Source organism: Quercus suber, unplaced genomic scaffold, assembly GCF_002906115.3.
Source record: "Quercus suber isolate HL8 unplaced genomic scaffold, Cork oak 2.0 scaffold_47, whole genome shotgun sequence".
In the NCBI taxonomy this organism is placed as follows: Eukaryota; Viridiplantae; Streptophyta; class Magnoliopsida; order Fagales; family Fagaceae; genus Quercus; species Quercus suber.
In genome coordinates, this window is record NW_027069512.1 from 1,361,047 (window position 1) to 1,383,981 (window position 22,935).

At 37.4% G+C, this 22,935-nt stretch overlaps 1 protein-coding gene and 1 long non-coding RNA gene across 2 annotated transcripts; one reads left to right on the top strand and one right to left on the bottom strand.

The window, feature by feature from the left end:
* Positions 1-1,423: 1,423 nt before the first annotated feature.
* LOC112009338 (uncharacterized) lies at positions 1,424-4,929 on the bottom strand. Its single transcript, XR_002882665.2, has 2 exons — positions 4,008-4,929; positions 1,424-1,735 (listed from the first exon to the last, which is right to left on the bottom strand). It is a non-coding gene; the product is annotated as an uncharacterized LOC112009338 (long non-coding RNA).
* Positions 4,930-20,720: 15,791 nt separating this feature from the next.
* Positions 20,721-22,626, top strand: LOC112009354 (2-oxoglutarate-dependent dioxygenase DAO). The gene is made up of 3 exons (XM_024041688.2): positions 20,721-21,241; positions 21,782-22,097; positions 22,203-22,626. Exons 1-3 carry the CDS (start codon positions 20,871-20,873, stop codon positions 22,449-22,451), a joined length of 936 nt encoding a protein of 311 aa, XP_023897456.2. The 5' UTR covers positions 20,721-20,870; the 3' UTR covers positions 22,452-22,626.
* Positions 22,627-22,935: the final 309 nt, after the last annotated feature.

Here is a 22,935-nt window from a genome sequence, read left to right on the forward strand (position 1 = left end):
AAAAAATAAATAATTCCTCTTATTGATTGTTAGAAGTAAACCAAACAATGAAATTTTATCAAATTCTTAATCAAGTCATGTGTAAACATAGTTACATAATTACACACTTATATGAAATCAAATTCTCAAGCATCATATTTTCAAGAATCTAGATGTTAGGACGTATAACCAAACTCAACGTTACCATTAACTTACTAAAGATGTATGGAGACCACATATTGCAATCGTTTAAAAATATTAAAAACTTAGCTGACAAAATTAAAAATTTGAGAGCCAATTTAAAATAGGGTTTAACTTTTGTTTTTTTTTTTTTAATTTTTTTATAACTATGTACGTGACCGAAAAAGAATGCAAATAAATTACAAAAGTATATGTCTAGAAGTAGAAAGTCATAAAAAGAATATCACTAATGTGTCTTCATATTTCTGGTGTGTGTGTGTGTGTATTATATATTTATTGTGAGTTTGAGTTGGATCTGATTTTAGATTTTTTTTTTTTGATAAACAGGATCTGATTTTAGTAATGATCTGGGGCTTATGGCATCTTTGCATCAATCATTGCTATCCCTCATGCCAAATCATTACAAACTTATCAAAATCCCAATTCATGACAATGGAAACAAGCCTCTCTCACTAATCAATAATAAAGAACTAACCTTTCCCACGGTTATAAATATAAATCGTTCTGCATAGCATATTGTTTTACGTGAATTTTTTTTTTATAGCCTAAAAGTTGTGGAGTGGAAGAGATTTTTATATCACCTAATAGAGAGAGAGAGAGAGAGAAAGAGAGCTAGCTTTTATGTGAAATGAAGATTGTGGGGGTCCGGCCCAATTGCGTAGCAATTTTTGGGCTTGGATCACAATTAATTTGTATATAATTGGAGTATAGCTCACAATGGGAGGTCCCATAAAGGATTAGGTAGGTGGCTAATGATTAGAGATTGTTGTATGGTGGTTTGGGACTATCTATTAGGCCATCCAAGGAGATTCTCTGGTGGCTGAGGTACCTTACTAGTGTTACTATTGANGCAATTATAAAATAAACAGCAGTTAAATTTCACCAAATTAGACTACTATGGTCAAAAATAAATTCAAAATCAATTTTGTGGGTGCATTTTTTGTGCTAAGGCCAAGGGTGTCCGTTGTAGTGGTTAATAAAGTTCTGGAATATTGTTTTTTTTTTTTTTTTTGCCCTTTGTTGTGATATGACATGTATCATTTCTATGATTACTAACTATCACAACTATTGTCAAAGATAGGCAATACTAGCAATGATGCTTTTGTTTGGTTTCAAAATCTGCCACGTATGGTGGATCATCTTTGCACCTCAATAAAGAGAGATTATCTTGTAACAAACTTATTGCTTCTTAATATTGGCCAACCTGTGTTAGCAAAGAAGAAAGAAATTATGTACAAATAAATGATGATGAAAACTTATTTGCATTTAAAGAGAACTTGTACATTAATGTTCTAGAGTTAGATAAGGTTCCTACCTTATTACAAAAGGTTGCCCAATGGGCTACATTATGAGACAAAAATATTAACCATCAAGTTTCCAAATTCAAACTAATCTTATGACTCTATATATCTTAAACAAACTAATAGTCCCTACCGTCTTCGTGTAATTTTGGATTTTCAACCTTTGTCACATCATTGGTACCAAACTTCCCAGTAGAATTGCTTGGATGCTCATTTGACAAATCATAACATGCCTTATGGAGTGGAGAATTATCCTACAAAACAAAATGAAAGCATTTAGTTTCACTATAGAATCTACTAGTCGTTAACCCATGCGATGCACAAAATAAATTAATAAAATTACATATATGAGAAGCAATTGAATAAAGAAAAAACAAAAAATGCCTAATTTATTCAAATTCAACTGCATATTAAAAGGATATTATTCTCAGTAATACCATGCTTTACAAATCTATCAACAAAATTCACAAAATATATTACATACATTACGCAATTAAATTTATTAAATCAATGAGACTAAGTTAAAACTTCAAATAGTCAAGATGACTGCTATAACAACATATATTATTCGGAAAGGAACTTACCTGTTCCTAATGAAAAGAATGATACAAATATAAATATGAACAAAAAGAGGAGGTGTAGGCCATAAGAATAAAGAGATTCAAAATAATTGGAAATAATTATTAAAAAATCTAAAATATGTCAGTTATAAACAATTATAAGTATGTAGTTACAGCAGTATAAATAAATTATAAATTCGAATAGTAGCATATTAGAATTTAACTCTGTCGAAATCAACCAATTTGAAAACTCTAATGCATAAACTCTAATAGTAGTATAAAATCAGATTAACATTAAAATTATATATATAAAAGCAGTTAGTCATTTTTTTTCTTTCCTTTGATGCTTTTGGTGTAGTTTACTTGTGACGATTGCGAAGCATTTGGCTATTTAATGAATTAAAAGAACAAGGCAACATCACTACTCAAAAGCACAATAAATCAGACCTGTTGGATTTATCTTTCCTCCTTTTACCTAACTTGATTCAAATGTAACCAAATACGTTGCTATAGTGAGAGAAACATTTGCAAACTATACTTCAGCTAAATGCAATTTGACAAGTCCTGGATTCCCTTGGGAACATCAATAACTCCTTGACAACACGAAACTTCTCCTCTGAATCTATAACAGCAGAAGAGACTGTCATCGTCTTTAAGAATCTTGTTGTCTTAAGGATATGTCTAACATAAGCAACTGACAGAGGAAAATGAATTTCTTCATCACATTCCATATGAACAATAGAGATTTCAGGTTTGATGTGATTGAAGCACATGATATCATATAGATGAGGTTCAAGTGGCATTAATTTTATAAGCAACATGCAATCTATTATAAGCTCAATCACAAATGACAATAGGCAGCAATTAATGAGAACCACAACATAAACATAGTACTTCTTCTCCTCATGAGATAATCATGTGTTAATATCTTCCCGTGTTGCTATCCATACAAAGAATGCAACTCTTTGGGGAGCCTTAGTGCACCAAGTACTTTCCCAAAAGAAAGTCAGATCATTGAAGCCTCTCAAAGCCTCATAATAAGAGAAAACCTCAAACTCACCATTTACATTCAACCTTTGGCTAATGCAATCAGGGCCCTCTCTACTTGGGATATTGGAGTATATAGTCTCTAGCTCAAATGACATTTCCTCCCCCCATAAGAATGAGGGAATGTGACATTGCCAATTCAAGATCTACTGAGTGGATACCTAACTTACCAATTACAAATACATGCCTATTAATATATACATTGGTAGAGCTTATGTGCAATTTATAGATACTCCTAAAAAACAAATGGTAATTTCTTTCAATTTTTCTTTTTATGTTGTGCTTATATCATGAGGCTATCTACAGTTTGACAAGTACTTCCCCGGCAGATCAGATATCTACATCAAGATCATTTCTTAAATGAGGACTCAGTTGTTTCTCTATACAGAGATCCATTTGTAGAAAGATCAGTTCTTGGTACCTATACCATCCAAGCCCCTAATGATATAGATTAGTTGGAAAATCCCTTATGCATAACATTCACAAAGGTGGCTACAATTTGATGAATTATTTGAATCATTCAAATAACTATAAATTTGATGAATTATTTGAATCTCCTTACCAGCTATTGCATCACCTAATGAGAATACAAGCAGATAAATCTCCAACATATGTATAATTATTGGGATCACAACCATCGTAAACCATCAATCTGAAACAATTCAAGGCCTTAGCAAGATTTCTTTCAGGCATTGTATCAAACATTTTGCGAGCATCATTTATACCTTAAGTTTCAACCCTCCCACCTCAGGCATCAATTTGATTTTAAAAAAAAAAAATTGTGTGAATGCAGAGAAGTCAAGCTTTCTTTCAATGAGAATGAAATGTTACAAAGCAAGAAACAACAAAATCACAATCACAACTCAGTAATTACAATAAGAAACAAACTCTGAGAAAGGTAGAGAGATGTGGGTCTCACCGTTTTGAAGAAGATAGAGAAGCGACGATGGGCGATGGCAGGGAGAAGAAGTCGAGTGCCTCTACCTCTGCCTCTGCCTCCAGTGTGTGAGAGCAAGATTCTTCTCCAAAACCCCTTCCTTTCCCTCTTCACTGAAATATGTTGGTGTTTTTGAACTTTTGTTTTGTTTTCTTAATCCTTTTATTTTGTTTTGAATTTTATTTGATTTTCTTTGTTTTGTTTTCTTAGTCAGATTATTTTAAGTTGTGTTTTGTGACTAGGCAGTGACGGGTTGAAAATGTTGTGAAAATATTATAAAATTATTGTGAATGTAGCATTTTTCTTATTTTAATGCGTTTCATTACTTTCATCACCAATACCAAATTTCATGATTTTGAAGTGTCAAGAAAGTGAGGCCGTAAAAAGACTGGTCGAACCAGACCCCACCCCTAGATTCCCAATAAACTATCACCATAAAATGAAACTCAAGTGGAGAATTGCAATTAAACATTCAAATATTTCATGTATGGCCATCATAGTATTTCATTGGCATGGCACTGTAAAATCGAAAGCACCAGATAAAATTACAAGAATCTATAACAAAAATAAATCCTGGTGTTCTATAGACCTTTTATATGACACCTATCATCTTCAATTCCAGTACTAAGAAATAACGAGTACAAACAATGAAAAGCATATCTTTAAAAAAAAAAAAAACAGGGTGTTTTACCAAGTTAGAATGGAAATCTGGCTTGGAGTTGTGCCTTTTGGCCAAATATTAATTTCATGGGTTCAACCGTCTTTTAAGTTCTTCGACAAGACTACTTCTAGGAATTTTATCTTCTTTAGCAGCCTCAATGTCTTTTAATATAACAATCCCTTCATTCATTTCCCGTTCACCCACAATAACCATCCACGAGATCCTCGACTCTCTAGCATGGTCAATGTGCTTTATCACTCTTTTATTAACAAAATATTCGGCTTTCACTTTGGCATTCCACAGCTCACTTACCTGCAGCTTGAGTCAAGTCATCCCCTAGTATACTAACTAGGACTTCAGTCTTTGTTGCACGTGGTCAGGGGCAGAGGCACGTTATGCATTGAGGGGGCCATGGCCCCCCACAAAATTTTTTAAAACCTCTATAATAGTAGGAAGAAATAGGTCTCACGCTCTTTCATTTAAGTCCTGGCCCCCTATGAGAAAAACTTGGCCCCTCCTCCAATGCATAGCCATAAAAATGCCCCACCTCAAATTCTTACTTTTCATATTTTTTTGACTTTTCCTTTCCTTCTCTAAGACATGTCAGCCATATCCCACATTTTCTTTTTCTTGAGTGAGGCCATATCCCATAGCTATTCAAGACCTATGTTGTATTGGTGTGCGAATTATGATCAGAGAGGAGAGATTATGAGGGTACAATATTAGACTACTAGTGGGAATAAAATTTGTGGGTGCATTTTTTGTGCTAAGGCCAAGGGTGTCCGTTGTAACCTTAGGCATTTTTGCGATCCCACATCGAAAGAATCTGCCTCCCCCTTATAAGGTTTGTGGGTGCATTTTTTGCGCTAAGGCCAAGGGTGACCGTTGTAACCTTAGGCATTTTTGCGATCCCACATCGAAAGAATCTCCCTTCCCCTTAGGCCTTATAAGGGGGAGGGAGATTCTTTCAATGTGGGATCGCAAAAATGCCTAAGGTTACAACGGACACCCTTGGCCTTAGCACAAAAAATGCACCCACAAAATTGATTTTGAATTTATTTTTGACCATAGTAGTCTAATTTGGTTGAATTTAACTGCTGTTTATTTTATAATTGCTTATAGTGACTTTGTTATATTTAATTTCTATAAATATAATTTCTTATAAATGTAGTCTAATTTTGATTAGATTTAATGTTTTTTTCTAAAACTAATGCAAGAAGACATGTATATATGTAGATATGTCATACTTTGTATTTTTTTTTGAATTGTAAATCAATATGATAATATTATCTCGGCCCCCCAACCAAAAATTTCTGGCTACGCCCCTGCACGTGGTGCCTGCCAAAACACCCAAAAGGAATGAAAGAACTCATCAGCCTCACCACCAGGGTGCTAGATTATTAAACTTTGTGTTGCTAGCCAAAATATTAGAAAGTCGAGGATCATATAGGTATATTATTAAGCATTATTATCACCTGGCTCTGGTCTTTCTGTAGCTGCTCCATTATAGCAAATACCTGCCCGATTCCAAGACTAACACCAACTGCTGGAACCTGCTTCGCACCAAACATACCATTAAGGTTGTCATAACGTCCACCAGCAGCAATTGAACCAACCTGAGGACATGCACAAGCAAATCACATCATCAGTAATTAAAACACGAGCATGCACACACAAACACGCACGTTTTCTTGGATACACATGAAGCAAATGAAATGCACCAATTACTAGATCACACAAGAAGCAAATGAAATGCACCCATTATTGAAAATGAACTGAAAATGAAATTTTCAAATTTAAATTACATCAGTTCTGATGTTAGCTATGGATTTTTGTTTCCTCATCTCCACTACCAAGGCAGAACTTAGTAACTTCAGTTGGCTTTAGATCCGAAAAATCTCAACTAGCTACTGCGTTGGCTGTTCTACACAATTGTTACCACTTTATCTTTCGTCCCTCTATACTACATGTTGAAAACTTAAATCAAACCAAAAAGAAATATGAAAAATTAATTATTGACATTCGCTATTAATGTCAACTCTAAGACTCAAAAATTTCATGTTTTTTAAATTTATTTTTCACACTTCATAAAACCTTTGACATTTTTTTGAATAAGTTCATAAAGACTTTTTCATTTCATGACTCAATTTCTCTCTTTTCTTTCCACAATCCTTTTCCAACCTCCTCCTTCATCACAGTTGTCACCCCACAACACTTATGTAAACAAAAACAGTAACATGAAGTTTCTTTATGGAAATCATCTTTCCTACCCCCAGAAATCAGACAACACAGGTAAATGGCTGAAATAATCAAAACTCTAGAGACTGAAAATGATCCATGTCATAGAACTATATGATTGTCATAGGATCATAAACTACAGAGGAGTAAAGACAAAGCAAATTAAGAACAATAATTCATAAGCTTCTACAGCAGCACTAGGATCTATAAACATATCAGATATAAATGGACATACAACATTACCGCCATCCAAACTTCGTCACACAAGTTTCAATAATAAAGAAAAAAAAAAAAGAATTGAGAAAAGACATCTATACAAGAGGATTACCAATGACCTACTATCATGAAAAGCTAACATATAATGCCACCAATACAAAACCAGCCACACATATATCAACAGCAATATGATAGGATGGAATGCATTGTTCAAGCGTGCTCTTTAAATTAGAGCATAGGCACATGTCACTGCCATGTCAAATTATCACAATAATTCAATGTACATTTATTCTTCTAGAGTTTTGGCTGGTCAATTTTACCAGTTCAGATCACAACTAATATGATAATAAACCATTAAAAAAAATTCTCCCGGTTCAATAAGAGAAAAGATCCTTGGGCATCATTATAAAAGGATCAGCTATTAAAGTGTCACCAAAAACAATATTGATTCACAAGGAAGAAAAAATAAATGAAATGAAAAATACAGATGTTTCTTAAAAAATTACCTGTGCATCGCCTTTAAAAACAGCCTCAAATATGACTCCAGTATAATAATCAAGGCCTCTGGCAAGACTCAAGTCAAAAACCACTTTGTCAATACACTTTGACACTTTAAGAGCTTTAAATAAAATCTCTAGGTCATTCAGTGCATCAACAGATCCATTGTGTCCTAAGAACTTGCTGCCCTGCTGCTTAAGCTTAGATAATAGTTCCAAAGGCTGTCCCCTTTCCTTCACAAAAGTGCCTATTTCATCTGCAGATAAGCCCTTCTCCTCCACCTAACAATAATTAACAAGAAATATATAACCAAACATACTAAAATTCATGCAATGATATAAATGGAATACACAATTAAATTATTAATCCAACATTTCATTTATAAATATTATTGCAAAGAGAAAAGCTCAAGTAAAAAGAATGTATATGCAAGCTTCCCTATAAAATTACAATAGAGTAAAAATTAGGCTCTAAATTACTAATCCAACATATTTACAAAAAGATGATCACAAAATTATCCTTATATTAATGAAATGCTAACAACTAGATAGGCTATTGCTCCTAGTAATAAATAATAATAACCAAGTAAGACAACGGTATTTGCATACAAGTGTTCTTACCATTTCCTTTTTTATCTGCTCAAAAGGTTGCTTATCTAACTTGTCAATACTTGAACATGTGGTTCTGAATTTTTCCGGTGGCACTCCACATATGTCCAACATTCCATCAAGTAACTTCCGATGATTCAATTTTATCTGGAGAAGAATAGGAAATTAATTAAAATAATTTTTGTTATTATTATTATAGAACACACTTTGAAGAAGGTCTTTATCACAAAATCAATAAATCGGTTCATTTCAACTAGGCCTTGCTCATTTGCTCATTCTATCGAATCATATTTATCAATTGTCTTAAACCACAATATGTGATGAAAGATGACAGGACTGACGAACTTATCTCCCAAAGACGATCTCAACAATTACGGACGAGGACATCCTCAGACGAGTTAAGCAAATACCCGCATCACTGACGAAGACAACCAGGCCATTCAATGTAGCCAATTACACCTGGAGCGGTTAAAGGACCAGTTGTATGAGTCTTTGGAGCACGTTAAAAGCCACATTACATAGCACAAAACGTTACCAAAAGGAACATCAAGGCCACCATAACTACCTCAACGGGTAGGAGTTGCAAAAGACATATATAAGGCCCTCACGATATCAACAGGAGGTATAAGAAAATACTGAGATAATTTTACTACCATTTTGCTATTTTGTTTTACTTCATAAAGCTCCTTTATATTAACTTTAGCATCGGAGACGTTGTGATAGGCATCACACCAGTGACCATCTTTAAGAAGACATACACGTGAACTGTGAATTGGCTCCATCTGCTAGTTGAAGAACTTACACTTCATCAGCTTGGCGTAGTCTGTGGGAAACACATTTTCGTGTTTACATTCGAAAACGTAGTTTCCATAAACTTTTATATTCAGATGGAGTCTAGCCAAGATTCTGCAACCTTGGCTCAGCAAGTCCAGACTCTTGCGGCCACTGTTGAAGAACTTACTAGGTAAAACCAGGAAATGAAGCTGCGGCTCCAACAAGAGGAGAATCGATCTAAAGGCAACTTGGAAGACGAGGGAGACAGTCATAGAAGAAGCAACCATCGAAAACCTACTACTTTAGACGAATAGAATTCAGATCTCCTTAGAGAGATGAGGAAGGAGATGGACGAGCTAAGGAATGCCCTAAAGGAGAAAACGGACTTGAGCGTTGATAGACTGGTAAGAGCCACGGATTCGCCCTTCACTACAATAGTCCTAGAGTGTCTAGTGCCGTTAAAATTTCGCTTGCCTTAATTTGAGCCATTTGACGGACTTAAGGACCTCCAAGACCATCTTAATACCTTCAAAACGACATTGGGTCTTCAACAGCCACCTGACGAGATATTTTGCCGTTCATTCCCCACTACTCTCAAGGGAGCTACAAGGGAATGGTTCACAAAGTTGCCAACATCGTCCATCGATAACTTCGAGCAGTTGAGCAACGCCTTTTTGCATCACTTCATCGGGGGCAACGTCCAAAAAGGGTAGCAGACCACTTACTTACTATTAAACAGGGAGAGACGGAAACCCTAAGATCATATGTAAAACACTTCACTTGGGAGACCCTGGAGGTAGACGAAGCTGACGATAAGGTGCAACTGACGACTTTCAAAGTAGGACTAAAATCCAGAGATCTCGTGGCTTCACTCGTGAAGAATCCTCCAAAAACGATGGCAGAGATGCTCCTAAAAGCACAGAAGTACATGAATGCTAAAGACGCATTAATAGCCATAAAGGATGTAGAGAAACCAGGAGACAAAGGAAGGAAGGACGACGAGCATAGGGGACAGAAGCGAAAGCGCCCAGATCGTCGAATCGGTGCTGGCAACAGGAGGAAAGACGATAAGAATCCTCGAACGGTAAAATTTACCCCTTTAGTTATGCCTGTTGACAAAATTCTAACGCAGATTAAGCACGAACACTACCTCAAATGGTCGAGACCATTACATTCATCTCCCCATGCTCATGAAAAGAATAAGTACTGTTGGTTTCATAAGGATCATGGTCACTACATAGAAGACTGTCGGGACTTGAAGGAGCAGATAGAAGAGTTGATTCGAAAAGGGAAACTACATACATATGTAAAAAAAAAAGGAGTATAGTAAGTCCGAAACGGTGATAAAAGTCAGCACGAGTTCACATCTAGGAATGAAGATTGTTCGTCCTAGCTTCCATAAGATGTGATTGGAGAAATAAAGAAGATTGTAGGGGGACCCTTCAAGGGAGGATCATTTAGATCCCTCAAAAAAGCATGCAAAGACAAGTGAACAGCATCCACATGATACCCCCATTTAAGCAAAGACGGACAGATCAAGACATGTCTTTCAACGAGTTGGATGCCAGAGGAGTGAAGCAGCCTCATAACGACCCTTTAGTCATAATGCTGACTATAGAGGGATTCAACACCAAAATGATCCTCGTGGATAATGGTAGCTTCATGGACATAATATACCTTCCTACTTTTTAGCAACTGAAGCTAGATCCAAGAAGACTACGCTCATTTGACTCTCCACTCGTTAGTTTTAGTGGAGACAGGGTCTATCCCAAAGGCATAGTTACGTTGACAGTGACAATGGAGACCTACCCAACGCAGTTGGCTCGTCAGTTAGATTTCTTAGTGGTAGATTGCCCCTCGTCATACAATGTAATTATTGGAAGGCCTACACTCAACAACTGGAGAGCAGCCACATCTACTTATTGCTTGAAGGTAAAATTTCCAACAGATAACGGTGTAGGTGAGGTAAAAGGAGACCAAGTCCTAGCCAGAGAATGCTACCAGACTGTCTTGGTTGCAAAAGAGAACCATACATGGATGATTGAAGAGAAGGTGGAAGAGAGAATGGAAACTCCAGAAACAGTGGAACTGGACGAAGGAGACACAACAAAGACAACAAAAATAGGGACGACATTAAGTCCTATAATGAGAACAAAGCTCATCCAGTTCCTTAAAGAGAACATAGATGTCTTCGCATGGAGTCACGAAGATATGCCAGGCATATCTCTAAAAGTTATTTAGCATAAGTTGAATGTAGACCCAAAGAGAAAGCCCGTCCAGCAGAAACGAAGAATTTTTGCCCCAGAGTGAGACCAAACGGTTACGGACGAGGTTAACAAACTATTAATGGCAGGATTCATCCGCAAAGTGTACTATCCTGATTGGGTTGCAAACGTCGTCTTAATGAAGAAGACAAATGGGAAGTGGAGAATGTGTATGGACTTCACGGACCCGAACAAGGCATGCCCGAAGTATAGTTTCCCTCTTCCAAGGACAGACCAACTTGTAGATTCTACAGCTGGACATAAGCTGTTGACGTTCATGGATGCTTTCTCGGGATACAACCAAATAAAAATGGCTGAAGAAGATCAGGAGAAAACTGCTTTCATTACAAGCTAAGGGCACTATTGTTATAAGGTGATGCCTTTCGGATTAAAGAATGTAGGAGCTACTTATCAGAGGTTAATAAACAAGATGTTTAGTAAGTAGATCGGCAGGAATATGGAGGTGTACGTGGATGATATGCTCGTCAAGAGTAAGGAAGAACTCATCCACCTGTATGATCTAAAAGAGTTTGCCACCCTCAAACAGTACCATATGAAGCTAAACCCAAGTAAGTGTGTGTTTGGTGTAGCCTCAGGGAAATTTCTAAGATTCATGGTGTCCCAGAAGGGAATAGAAGCAAACCCGGAGAAGGTGCAAGCCATAATCAACATGACATCGCCCAAGACCGTCAAGGAAGTCTAGAAACTTACGGGAAGGATTGCAGCCATTAATAGATTCATCTTTAGAGCAACGGACAAATGCCTTCCCTTCTTCAAGACTCTGAGATAGGCTTTCGCCTGGACCAACGAATGTGAAGCAGCATTCCAAGAACTCAAACACTATTTAAGTAATCCACCCCTCTTAAGCCCGTCCAAGGAAGGAGAAAATCTATACTTATACTTGGCAGTATCAGCTACAGCTGTGAGTGCAGCCCTGATTCGAGAAGAAGCCAAGAAACAGCTCCTAGTGTACTACGTTAGTCAAGCTTTCCAAGGGGCTGAATCAAAGTATCCAAGAATTGAAAAGATTGTGTTCGCCTTAATAGTAGCCTCACGCAAACTAAGATAGTATTTTCAAGCAAATCCTATCCTAGTAATGACGGATTAATCCATCAAGAAGTCCATGAACAAACCTGAAGCATCTGGAAGAATGGTCTAGTGGGCAATTGAACTCAGCCAATTCGATATTGAGTACCATCCCAGGACAACCATTAAAGCGCAAGCTTTGGTAGACTTCATCGCCGAATTCACCTCCTTGGACGAGGATGGGTTCATTAATGAAGTCGAATCATGGACGACACAGATCGGCGGTTCGTCAGCCCAAAAGAAGGGGGGGAGTAAGGGTCGTCATAACCACCCCTGACAGAGAAGTACTCAAGTATGGCGTTCAACTGAAATTTCCAGCTACCAACAACGAGGCCGAGTACTAAGGAATATTGACGGGGCTGAGACTCGAAAAGGCATTATGAGCTAAGAACCTGTTAGTTCAAAATGATTCGAAGCTGGTGATTGGGCAGATCAAGGGAGAATACGAAGCAAAGGAAGAGAGAATGCAGAAATACCTCAGGCTGACGAAGCATCTGACTCAGGAGTTTGATAAAGTGGAATTTGTACAAATCCCAATAAGCCAAAACATGGAAGCAGACGAAATCTCAATGATAGCATCGTCGGAAGAACAAGCAACGGACATAGGTTTGATGTTAGAGGTCCAGAAATGCCCTAGCATTGAAGAAGTTCCAACGTTTGCAATCCAGAGCACAAACAGTTGGATGACACTCATTGTGTCTTTCCTCTAGGACGGGTACCTCCCACAGAATGCAGATGAGGCCAGAAAGGTCAAGAAGTGGGCGGCCAGGTTTACGATCCCTAATGATACTTTATACAAGAGAGGCTCTTCCATGCCTTACTTGAAGTGTGTCGACGAAGAGGAAGCTAAGTACATCCTGGCAGAAATCCACGAAGGGATTTGCGGGGATCATGTCGGCCCTAGATCTTTTGTAAGCAAGGTTATTTGAACAGGTTATTTTTGGCCTACTATGCAGGTAGATGCAGTGGAGCTCATCAAAAAGTGTGACAAGTGCCAACGATTCAAGAATGTTCAGCGACTTCCAGCAGAGAAACTGATGATGATAGCATCCCCGTGGCCATTTGCGCAATGGGGGATCGACATCGTCAGTCCACTGCCTCTAGGTAAAGGTCAGGTAAAATTCCTACTAATTGCTATTGACTACTTTACGAAGTGGGTTGAAGCAGAGACACTTGCAACCATCACAGAAGCAAGGATCTTGGGCTTCGTATGGAAAAATATAATTTGTAGGTTCGAGATTCCAAGGATGATCATATCAGATAATGGGCGACAATTCGATAACCAAGGCTTCAGAGACTTTTGTTCAGACCTAGGTATCAAGAACCAGTTCTCATCTCCAGGGTATCCTTAGGCGAACGGATAGACGGTGGTGACGAATTAGACACTACTCAAGATCATCAAGACCAAGCTAGATGACGCGAAAGGTGCCTGGCTGAAAGAATTACCTAACGTTTTGTGGGCTTTCAGGACCACAGCAAGAACCCCAACAGGGGAGACCCCCTTCAAGCTCACTTATGGCATTGAAGCAGTGATCCCAGTCGAGGTAGGAGTAACCAATATTAGGCGAAAGGTATTCAACGAACATGACAATGACGATCACCTACGAATCAACCTGGACTGCCTGGACGAAGTGAGAGAGAAAGCTTACAGCAGAATGATGAAATACTAGCAAAAAATGGCCGACTACTACAACAAGAGGGTAAAGCTCAGACGACTTGACATAGGTAACCTTGTCTTGCACAAAGTCACCATAGCAACAAGAGACTCTACACAAGGAAAACTTGGCCCCACATAGGAAGGACCTTATCGAGTCGTCCACTACTTTAGGTAAAGCTCAGATAATGGGCGACAGTTCGATACCTAAGGCTTCAAAGACTTTTGTTCAGACCTAGGTATCAAGAACCAGTTCTTATCTCCAGGGCATCCTTAGGCGAACAAACAGACGGAGGTGACGAATCGGACACTACTCAAGATCATTAAGACCAAGCTGGACGACGTGAAAGGTGCCTGGCCGGAAGAATTACCTAACGTTCTGTTGGCTTACAGGACCATAACAAGAACCCAAACAGGAGAGACCCCCTTCAAGCTCACTAATGGCATTGAAGTAGTGATCCCAGTCGAGGTAGGCGTTACTAGTATCAGGCGAAAGGTATTCAACGAACATGACAATGACGATCACCTACGAATCAACCTAGATTGCCTGGATGAAGTGAGAGAGAAAGCTTACAATAGAATGACGAAATACCAGCAAAAAATGGTCGACTACTACAACAAGAGGGTAAAGCTCAGACGACTTGACATAGGTAACCTCGTCCTGCGCAAAGTCACCATAGCAACAAGAGACTCTGCACAAGGAAAACTTGGCCCCACATGGGAAGGACCCTATCGAGTGGTCCACTACTCCAGGCAAGGCAGTTATCACCTAGAAACCCCGTACGGACAGAGACTTCCAAGGCCATGGAACATCGAGCACTTGAAGAAGTACCATCAATAGATGTAACAAACAAATGTATCCATTCTTGAAATTAATAGAAGAATTATTCAGCTAATGTCTTTGTGCAAGCAGGTCTAGTCAGCCGTACAAAACAAAATGATTAAGTGATAAGATTCCCCCAAGACGGATGTAAATCACTGACAAAGCCTAAGTGACAAGATCCTTTAAATGGGTGTAAGTCACAAAAAGACAAAGTGATAAGATTCCGCCAAGACGAATTTAAATCACTGACGAAGTCTAAGTGACAAGATCCCTTCAATGGGTGTAAGTCACAAAAGGGTAAAGTAACAAGATTCCGTCTTGACGGATGTAAGTTACTAACAAAACCAAACAAGCACGACAAGATCCCTTAAATGGGTGTAAGTCACAAAATGGCAAAGTAACGAGATTCCACATTGACGAATGTAAGTTACTGACGAAGCTAAACAAACATGACAAGATCCCTTAAATGGGTGTAAGTTGCAAAATGGCCAAGTAACAAGATTCCGCCTCGACGGATATAAGTTACTGGCGAACCCAGACAAGATAAAAAGAAAAATCCAAAGGAGAGGGGACAAGAACCATGCAACAAGTCAGAACAAAGCCAAGGCTGAACCTCACCAAAACCCTCGACGAGATCCCCAGAAGAGGTTCAAGTTGCGGGAAAACAACTAAGTGTGAAACTAAAATTTTTTGCTAAGTACAAAGTATGGACGGAAGATACCGCAAACAAATCATGAACCAGCAAGTGCACAACCATGGATACAAGTAAGTATGTAGCAAATATAATTAAAGCCCAAAAACCAGGGGCAATTACCATTGTTTTTACATCCAAAAGACCCACAAACAACTGAGTAACAAATATTGTTCTCAAGACAGGTTAAAAAGCAATTGTTCTGAAATTAGATTTACAAAAAGCCCAAAACATGACGGGCATCTGCTAAAAATAAAAAGGAATTTTCATAAGTAACAAAATCAGGCATCAACAGTGGAATTGTCACCAGTAGGAGGGATTCGGATCCTCTCCATTTCTATTTGAAATGGAGAGTGTCCAGTTAAGGGACCAAATTTGCTTAAAATAAATCAAAAGCTTAAACTGTGCCACATCAATTAAAATTCAAATCACTTAACTCCCAGTTAAGGGACCAAATTTGCTTAAAATAAATCAAAAGCTTAAACTGTGCCACATCAATTAAAATTCAAATCACTTAACTCTTCAAGTTCAACCGGGGTTGACAAACTTAACTCTTCAAATTCAACAAGGGTTAACAGACTTAACTCTTCAAGTTCAACCGGGGTTAAACTCTTCACTTATACTCTTCAAGTTCACTGAATAGAAAAGCTTATGTTTTACTTTGTGTTAACTCTATTGAAAAAGAAAAATGCACAACAGAGATAAGAACACAAACCAGATTTGATGGGGTTGCAAGGACACACTCTCTCTCTCTCTCTCTCTCTCTCTCTCTCTCTCTCTCTCTCAAAGTTACACAGGTTAGGGATTTGGGTCTTCATTGTTTTGTTTTGATTTATGGGAAGGGGAACGACGTCCCCTTAATTTTTTTTTTTTTTTTTTTTAGATTTTTCTTATTTTCTTTTAATTCTGAATTAAAAAAATGCAAAACGGCGTCGTTTTAGTAGGTCTAACAGCAGCCACTAATTGAGTTGTAACGGAGCCCTGCATTGACAAAAATTGAAAGTTAGAGGACTGAATTGACGGCCAAAATTGGGAATTAACCTTGTTTGCCAAACAATATAATTAATCCTGTGTCATGTTCTGATGAGATCTGAGCTGACACTTTTTCACATGGCATCCACTTGAAAATTGAGTCTTAGAGACTTGATTTACATTAGTAAAACATTTACAGTGCAAATATTTTCAAGTGTCTGGAGTAAAAAACACAAAACACAGATCAGCCACCATCAACCACCACTAAATACAAGCACAGACCAGCCACTATCAACTGACAAATCCAAGCATTAATCCAACAATTCAGCACAAATCCAACCAAATCCACCCCCAACAGCCACCTAAAATCCAGATTAAAAAAATAAAAACCCCAAAACCCATAACCCGTTTAGCTTGTTGATCAGGGTTCTCTACAAGAAAATCCAATAACCCACAACCCTAAAAGTCTGTATTTTAAAGGGTGGCAGGATCGGTTAGGAGTTTGGGTGACTATGGGTTGACCGAAATCAAAGGCTTAAACTGTGCCNCTTTTTCACATGGCATCCACTTGAAAATTGAGTCTTAGAGACTTGATTTACATTAGTAAAACATTTACAGTGCAAATATTTTCAAGTGTCTGGAGTAAAAAACACAAAACACAGATCAGCCACCATCAACCACCACTAAATACAAGCACAGACCAGCCACTATCAACTGACAAATCCAAGCATTAATCCAACAATTCAGCACAAATCCAACCAAATCCACCCCCAACAGCCACCTAAAATCCAGATTAAAAAAATAAAAACCCCAAAACCCATAACCCGTTTAGCTTGTTGATCAGGGTTCTCTACAAGAAAATCCAATAACCCACAACCCTAAAAGTCTGTATTTTAAAGGGTGGCAGGATCGGTTAGGAGTTTGGGTGACTATGGGTTGACCAGAAATCAAAGGCTTAAACTGTGCCACATCAATTAAAATTCAAATCACTTAACTCTTCAAGTTCAACTAGGGTTAAACTCTTCACTTAAACTCTTCAAGTTCACTGAATAGAAAAGCTTATGTTTTACTTTGTGTTAACTCTATTGAAAAAGAAAAATGCACAACAGAGATAAGAACACAAACCAGATTTGATGGGGTTGCAAGGTAGACGTGGGCGAACGATGGCTCACTCCAAGTCGATGAGGTCAAGTCTGGTTGTGTTGTGCTCTCTGGGGCTGGTGGCGGTGGCAATGGTCAATAGCGGTGACTTGATGGGATCTAGTTTGGAAGATGAACTTGTGGATCTTTCCCCAGATTTGCTTTGATTTTTTACTTAGGTAGGTGATATTATAGTTGAGTTTGTTTGACTTTCGTCCCAGATATGGAATGATTTTGGATATAGGCATGGTTTGATCAGTTCTAGCCTAGCCTAACCCATGGGTTTCCGTATTGGAATCATGATAATGTGAATTTATGGGCCAAAAAAAAATTAATTAATTGATTGAATCCGAAGGGTTACCTCACGATTTGTAGCCAAGATAGGTCTTTTGGAAAAAATCACAGAGGTTGTTTCGGCCAAACCACTAAGCATAAAAAACTCTCGGCTTGACTGGGTTTTGGTTTTGTTTGGATAGTTTTTCTTCCCTGTTTTGGCTATGGCTGAACAGGGTAATACTTTACTTGTAAATTGTTTGGTTATATTCAACAAAATTCTATCTTTTATCTCAAAAAAAAAAAAATAGTGTTACGACTTAGATTAAGTTTTTATAACCAAAAAGACTTGGATTAATTTTTTTTACCAAAAAGACTTAGATTAAGTTTTTAATCCTACTAGACCCGACCTCGTCGACTTGGAGTGAGCCACAGTTCGCCCATGTCTAGTGTGTGTGTGTGTGTGTGTGTGTGTTGAGGACTGAAACCACCAGCTTCTTTGGAAACCCAAGGATTAAGTTAACGCAGAAGACTTGTAATGTGTATTGACTTCCACTAAACCAAAGAAAAACGAAGCTACTGAGTAAATGCACTAGTCTTTCACTCAAAGCGATGTGTCCCCACAACAAAGCACATCGTGGAAAAATGAAGCTAAAACCCAGAATCATTCACTACACATCAATTCAAACCACAAGTTGCGGTGGAAAGTAAAAGACAATTTCAGTATCTTTTCTTGTCTCTCTCTCTTTTTTCTTTTTCTTTTTTTTTTTCTTTGCATACACAACACAAAGAGGTATGTGTTTCTAATTCTATCCCCTGTTTCTTGCTCTGTTTTCGTTATGGGGCTTCATCATAGAAAACTGCTTACTAGCCAAATGCCACCACGACCACCATTACCATGGCCACAACGACTACCACCAGTACCATGGTTACAATGACAACCACCACCACCACCACAACCTTCTTCGGGTCCTAAAAGTTACAGTCATTGCCAAAAATATTTATTTGAAATCAGTTTGATTGTCACAGCTTGTATGGTTTGTGGAGTTCTTTTGATTGGGATTATGTATGCAATTAAGAGGAGTTGCGACTCGAGGAGGAATAGAAGAATAAGGAGAAGAAATGCAGTAATACTTTTTGATACCCAAGAAGATTTTTTTGTTGAAGATCATGGACCTGTGATTGACCATCCCATATGGTACATCAATATCGTTGGTCTCCAACAATCTATTATTGATTCTATCACGCTTTGTAAGTATAGAAAAGATGAGGGGTTGATAGATGGAGCTGAAGCTACGGAGTACACCCATCACCGATTCAGTCAAGGCAGAGCATCGAGGGTGGTTGTGGTTTACATGGCGAGTAGAGCAGCGAAGGATAGTGAGGAGAGCAGCTAGTGATTTCAGTCCTCTCTCTCTGTCTCTCTCTCTCTCTCTCTCTCTCTCTACTGAGCTTTGCATTGACAAAAATTGAAAATTAGTGGACTGAATTGATAAAACTGAAAGTTAGAGAACTGAAATGAAAAAGGTAAAAATTAGAGGGTCAGTTTTGCATTTTTGTTTTGTTTTTTTTTTGATAAGGAGTACAAGTAGTTTAGATTGTTTGGAAAGTTGTGTAACATATATGATATAGATTTAAGCCTAGCTGGTTGTAGTGTAACATTTACATTACGAGCCTAGTGTTGGTGGTTGGTGGTGGCATAAGGCTAGGCCACGGTTTTACCTTCTTGGGTTTGGTTGGGAAAGACCAAAAAAAGACTGAAGATTTTAGATGCACGGGTGTTTGGTAAATTATAGAGTTTTAGTTCACAGGTTGAATAAAAAATAAAACTAGTTTAAAAGTTAGAGAATTGGGTAAATGATATTTGAATTGTATGTCATTCAAATGTTAAAATTTTAAGTTTTTCATTTAAACAAAAAAAAGTTTTTGTAATTTAAAATTGTGTATAAAAAATAAGCTTATTGACTGAATAGTGAATAATATTCCATTTAAACAAAATTTAATATGCATGTTAAGAATATAAAGAATATAAATTTTTTAGAATTTACACCCAAAAAGATATATATATATAAAAAGTTTAAAGAGTTTCTTTATAAACTAACTTAGAGAGAAATTATGTTGGGGAAATATATTTAATTTCACGTTGGATTAGTTTTTTGAATAAAAGGATTAAGAAACTAACAACGTTGAAAACTTAAGTTGCATTGTATCAAGACGAGTTTAATAAACAGGCCGAAAAGAAAGTTAAAGGACAAATGATCAAGGTGTGTAAGATACGGAACCTCAAGAGCTAGGACAGCTTTCGGAGATGGCAACTTTAAACAAAAAGGGCATATGCTAGCGTCACATGATATAATTTGTGCTTTTATGTGGCAAAAATTTGTTTATATGTCGAGTCATGAATAATAAAAATGTGTCTTTATATAAATCTATCATTACTTTTTTATCTTTCACAATTTGTTACGTGGGTCACTTGTGGTAAAAATTGTACCTGGCGCAAGCATATCTCTAAAGAGGGCAAAGAGAAGAGGGTGTAAATTGGTCAACTAAAGATTAAAAAAAAAGTTCTCTTCTTCTTTTTCGTTGTCCAACTCCGTATCCGTAAAGAGATGAGTTGCTGGGACTCTTATATCATGTTTAGCGTGAAAGTATTCCATTAATTTACTTTACTAAGAAGAAATTAAGTAATATATAATAAAAAAGGTAAAGCATTTATTTATTCAGTTAGTTATGACTTATGAGCATTTTTTTTTTGGACTGGCTAGTGTCCAGTGAAAGCCTTAGCCCTTTTTTTTTGAGAGAAAGTTAGGTATGAGTATTAGTATAGAATGGAGAAGCCTACGTATTTAGTACGAAGTAGTTTTTTTTTTTTTTTTGAGAATAGTAGAGAGTAGTTAAGATCAAGTATTTGGTAGAGAGAAGTAGAGAGCAAATTAATTAAGATAAGATGGAGGAGGAGGAGGAGGAGGAGGAGGAGGGGAAATGTCTCCCGGTGATTGATATGCAGAAATTGGAAGAAGATGATGGAGAGCAACAGCTAAAGAGACTGAGAGAAGCATCGGAGGAGTGGGGTTGTTTCAGGATTGTGAACCATAAGATCCCCTCGAGTCTGATGACAGAGATGAAGAAAGTGGTGAGAGAAGTGCTTGATCTTCCCATGGAAATCAAAATGCGCAACACAGACGTCATAGCCGGCAGTGGTTACATGGCACCCACCCAGGTCAACCCTCTTTATGAGGCCTTGGGTCTCTATGATTTGGCCTCTTCTCAATCTCTGCGTACCTTTTCTTCTCAATTGGATCTCTCCCCTCACCAAAGGTTTCTTAATTTTCATCTTTTTATTTCCACCTCCCTGGCTCTTCTTTCTTTCTTTCTTCCTTCCTTCCTTTTTCTTTTTTCCCTCTTAATTAATTAATACTTATACTACTACTCTTGTTCTAGTGTAACAATTTTCTCAAAATTCTAAACACAAAACACAAATAATTTGCATGCCAAGACTTGAGATTTAAAGTAAAACATATATGATGGCTTGAAATTATAAGACGTTGATTTTTTATGACTATTTTATGTTGACAAAAGATTATAATTAATGTTTCATAGATATTAAGATAATCACAGATTAATAACTGTTGGATAGTTAATAAGATCTTTATTAACATGAAATTTGAAGTCCATATTAAGTATGAACTATTATGTTGATGGGGCATCAGTTTGTGAAGCTTATGTACTAAAAATTGGTAGTTTCCTAGATGATTTTTCCCTTACCCAAGTTTTGGAGCATGTTTGTTATTCACATGTTTGAACCACCTGTTTTGTTTTGAAAGCTTAATTCTACTTGGGCAATACTTTTATTGTCAGAGAAACAATAGAGATGTATGCTGAAGCAATACACGAGCTGGCCATTGATTTGGGACGAATGTTGGCCAAAAGTATGGGTTTGGCTAGCGACTTGTTCAAGGGATGGCCTTGCCAGTTTAGAATTAACAAATACAACTTCACACCTGAAACTGTAGGATCCTCTGGTGTACAAATACACACGGATTCAGGATTCCTAACCATACTTCAAGATGATGAAAACGTGGGTGGTCTTGAAGTCATGGACAAGTCTGGCGCCTTCGTATCTGTGGATCCCTGGGTAGGCACCTTGCTTGTCAATCTTGGGGATGTTGCTAAGGTATGCAATATGCATGCAGAGGATCCCATTTTATAATAATACTATATGATTTGATTTTTGATTTTTGATTTTGAGTTAATTAATGTTTGTTAATATCTGTTGAAGGCATGGAGCAATGGAAGATTTTGTAACGTGAAGCATCGAGTACAGTGCAAGGAAGCATGTATCCGAGTGTCAATTGCTTCATTTCTCTTAGGACCCAAGGAAGAGGCAGTTGAAGCCCCACCAGAACTTGTTGACTCTGACAACCCTCGCCAGTTTCTCCCTTTTACTTATGAAGAATATAGGAAACTCCGGCTTTCCACAAAATTGCAAGCTGGTGAAGCCCTCCAATTTGTACGCACCAACCCATAAATGCATGCGTATCAAGTCAAGACTTGCCAGTTTATGTAACTAATAAAAGGCTCATCTTAGGCCTAAGCTTTTTATGTTACTTCAGACTTTGCAATTATGCATGTTGTGATATCATTTGGAATAGTTGGTATCGAACATTGTTACAGTAATACAGTCTTAACAATGTTCTAAGGTATTCAATATACTGGCAGAAGCAATTAAGCATGCTTCAAACACACGAGAGGACAAAAGGATGATAGGAAATCCTGGAAAGAACAAATGAAAATTTCGGAGATTTGGACTAATTTAGATGACAATGGACGTGTAATTAAGAAGATAAACGTCATGCTGTGTGAAACATAGCAGTGAATTGACCATATACAGAAGTAAAATCATGAGATCTATATATATAATTTCCTTGGTAATTAAGTTTGTACACACATTTGACATTTTAAAGCAAAAAATAATCGTTTGTTTAATACGGCTTGGATCTTGAGCCTACTCA

Excerpts from the sequence above, each read along its gene's own strand:
- LOC112009354 (XM_024041688.2), top strand. The coding sequence starts at position 20,871 with ATGGAGGAGGAGGAGGAGGAGGAGGAGGAGGGGAAATGTCTCCCGGTG. Across the intron at positions 21,242-21,781 it reads GATCTCTCCCCTCACCAAAG|AGAAACAATAGAGATGTATG; the intron begins GTTTCTTAATTT and ends TTTTATTGTCAG. Across the intron at positions 22,098-22,202 it reads ATCTTGGGGATGTTGCTAAG|GCATGGAGCAATGGAAGATT; the intron begins GTATGCAATATG and ends TATCTGTTGAAG.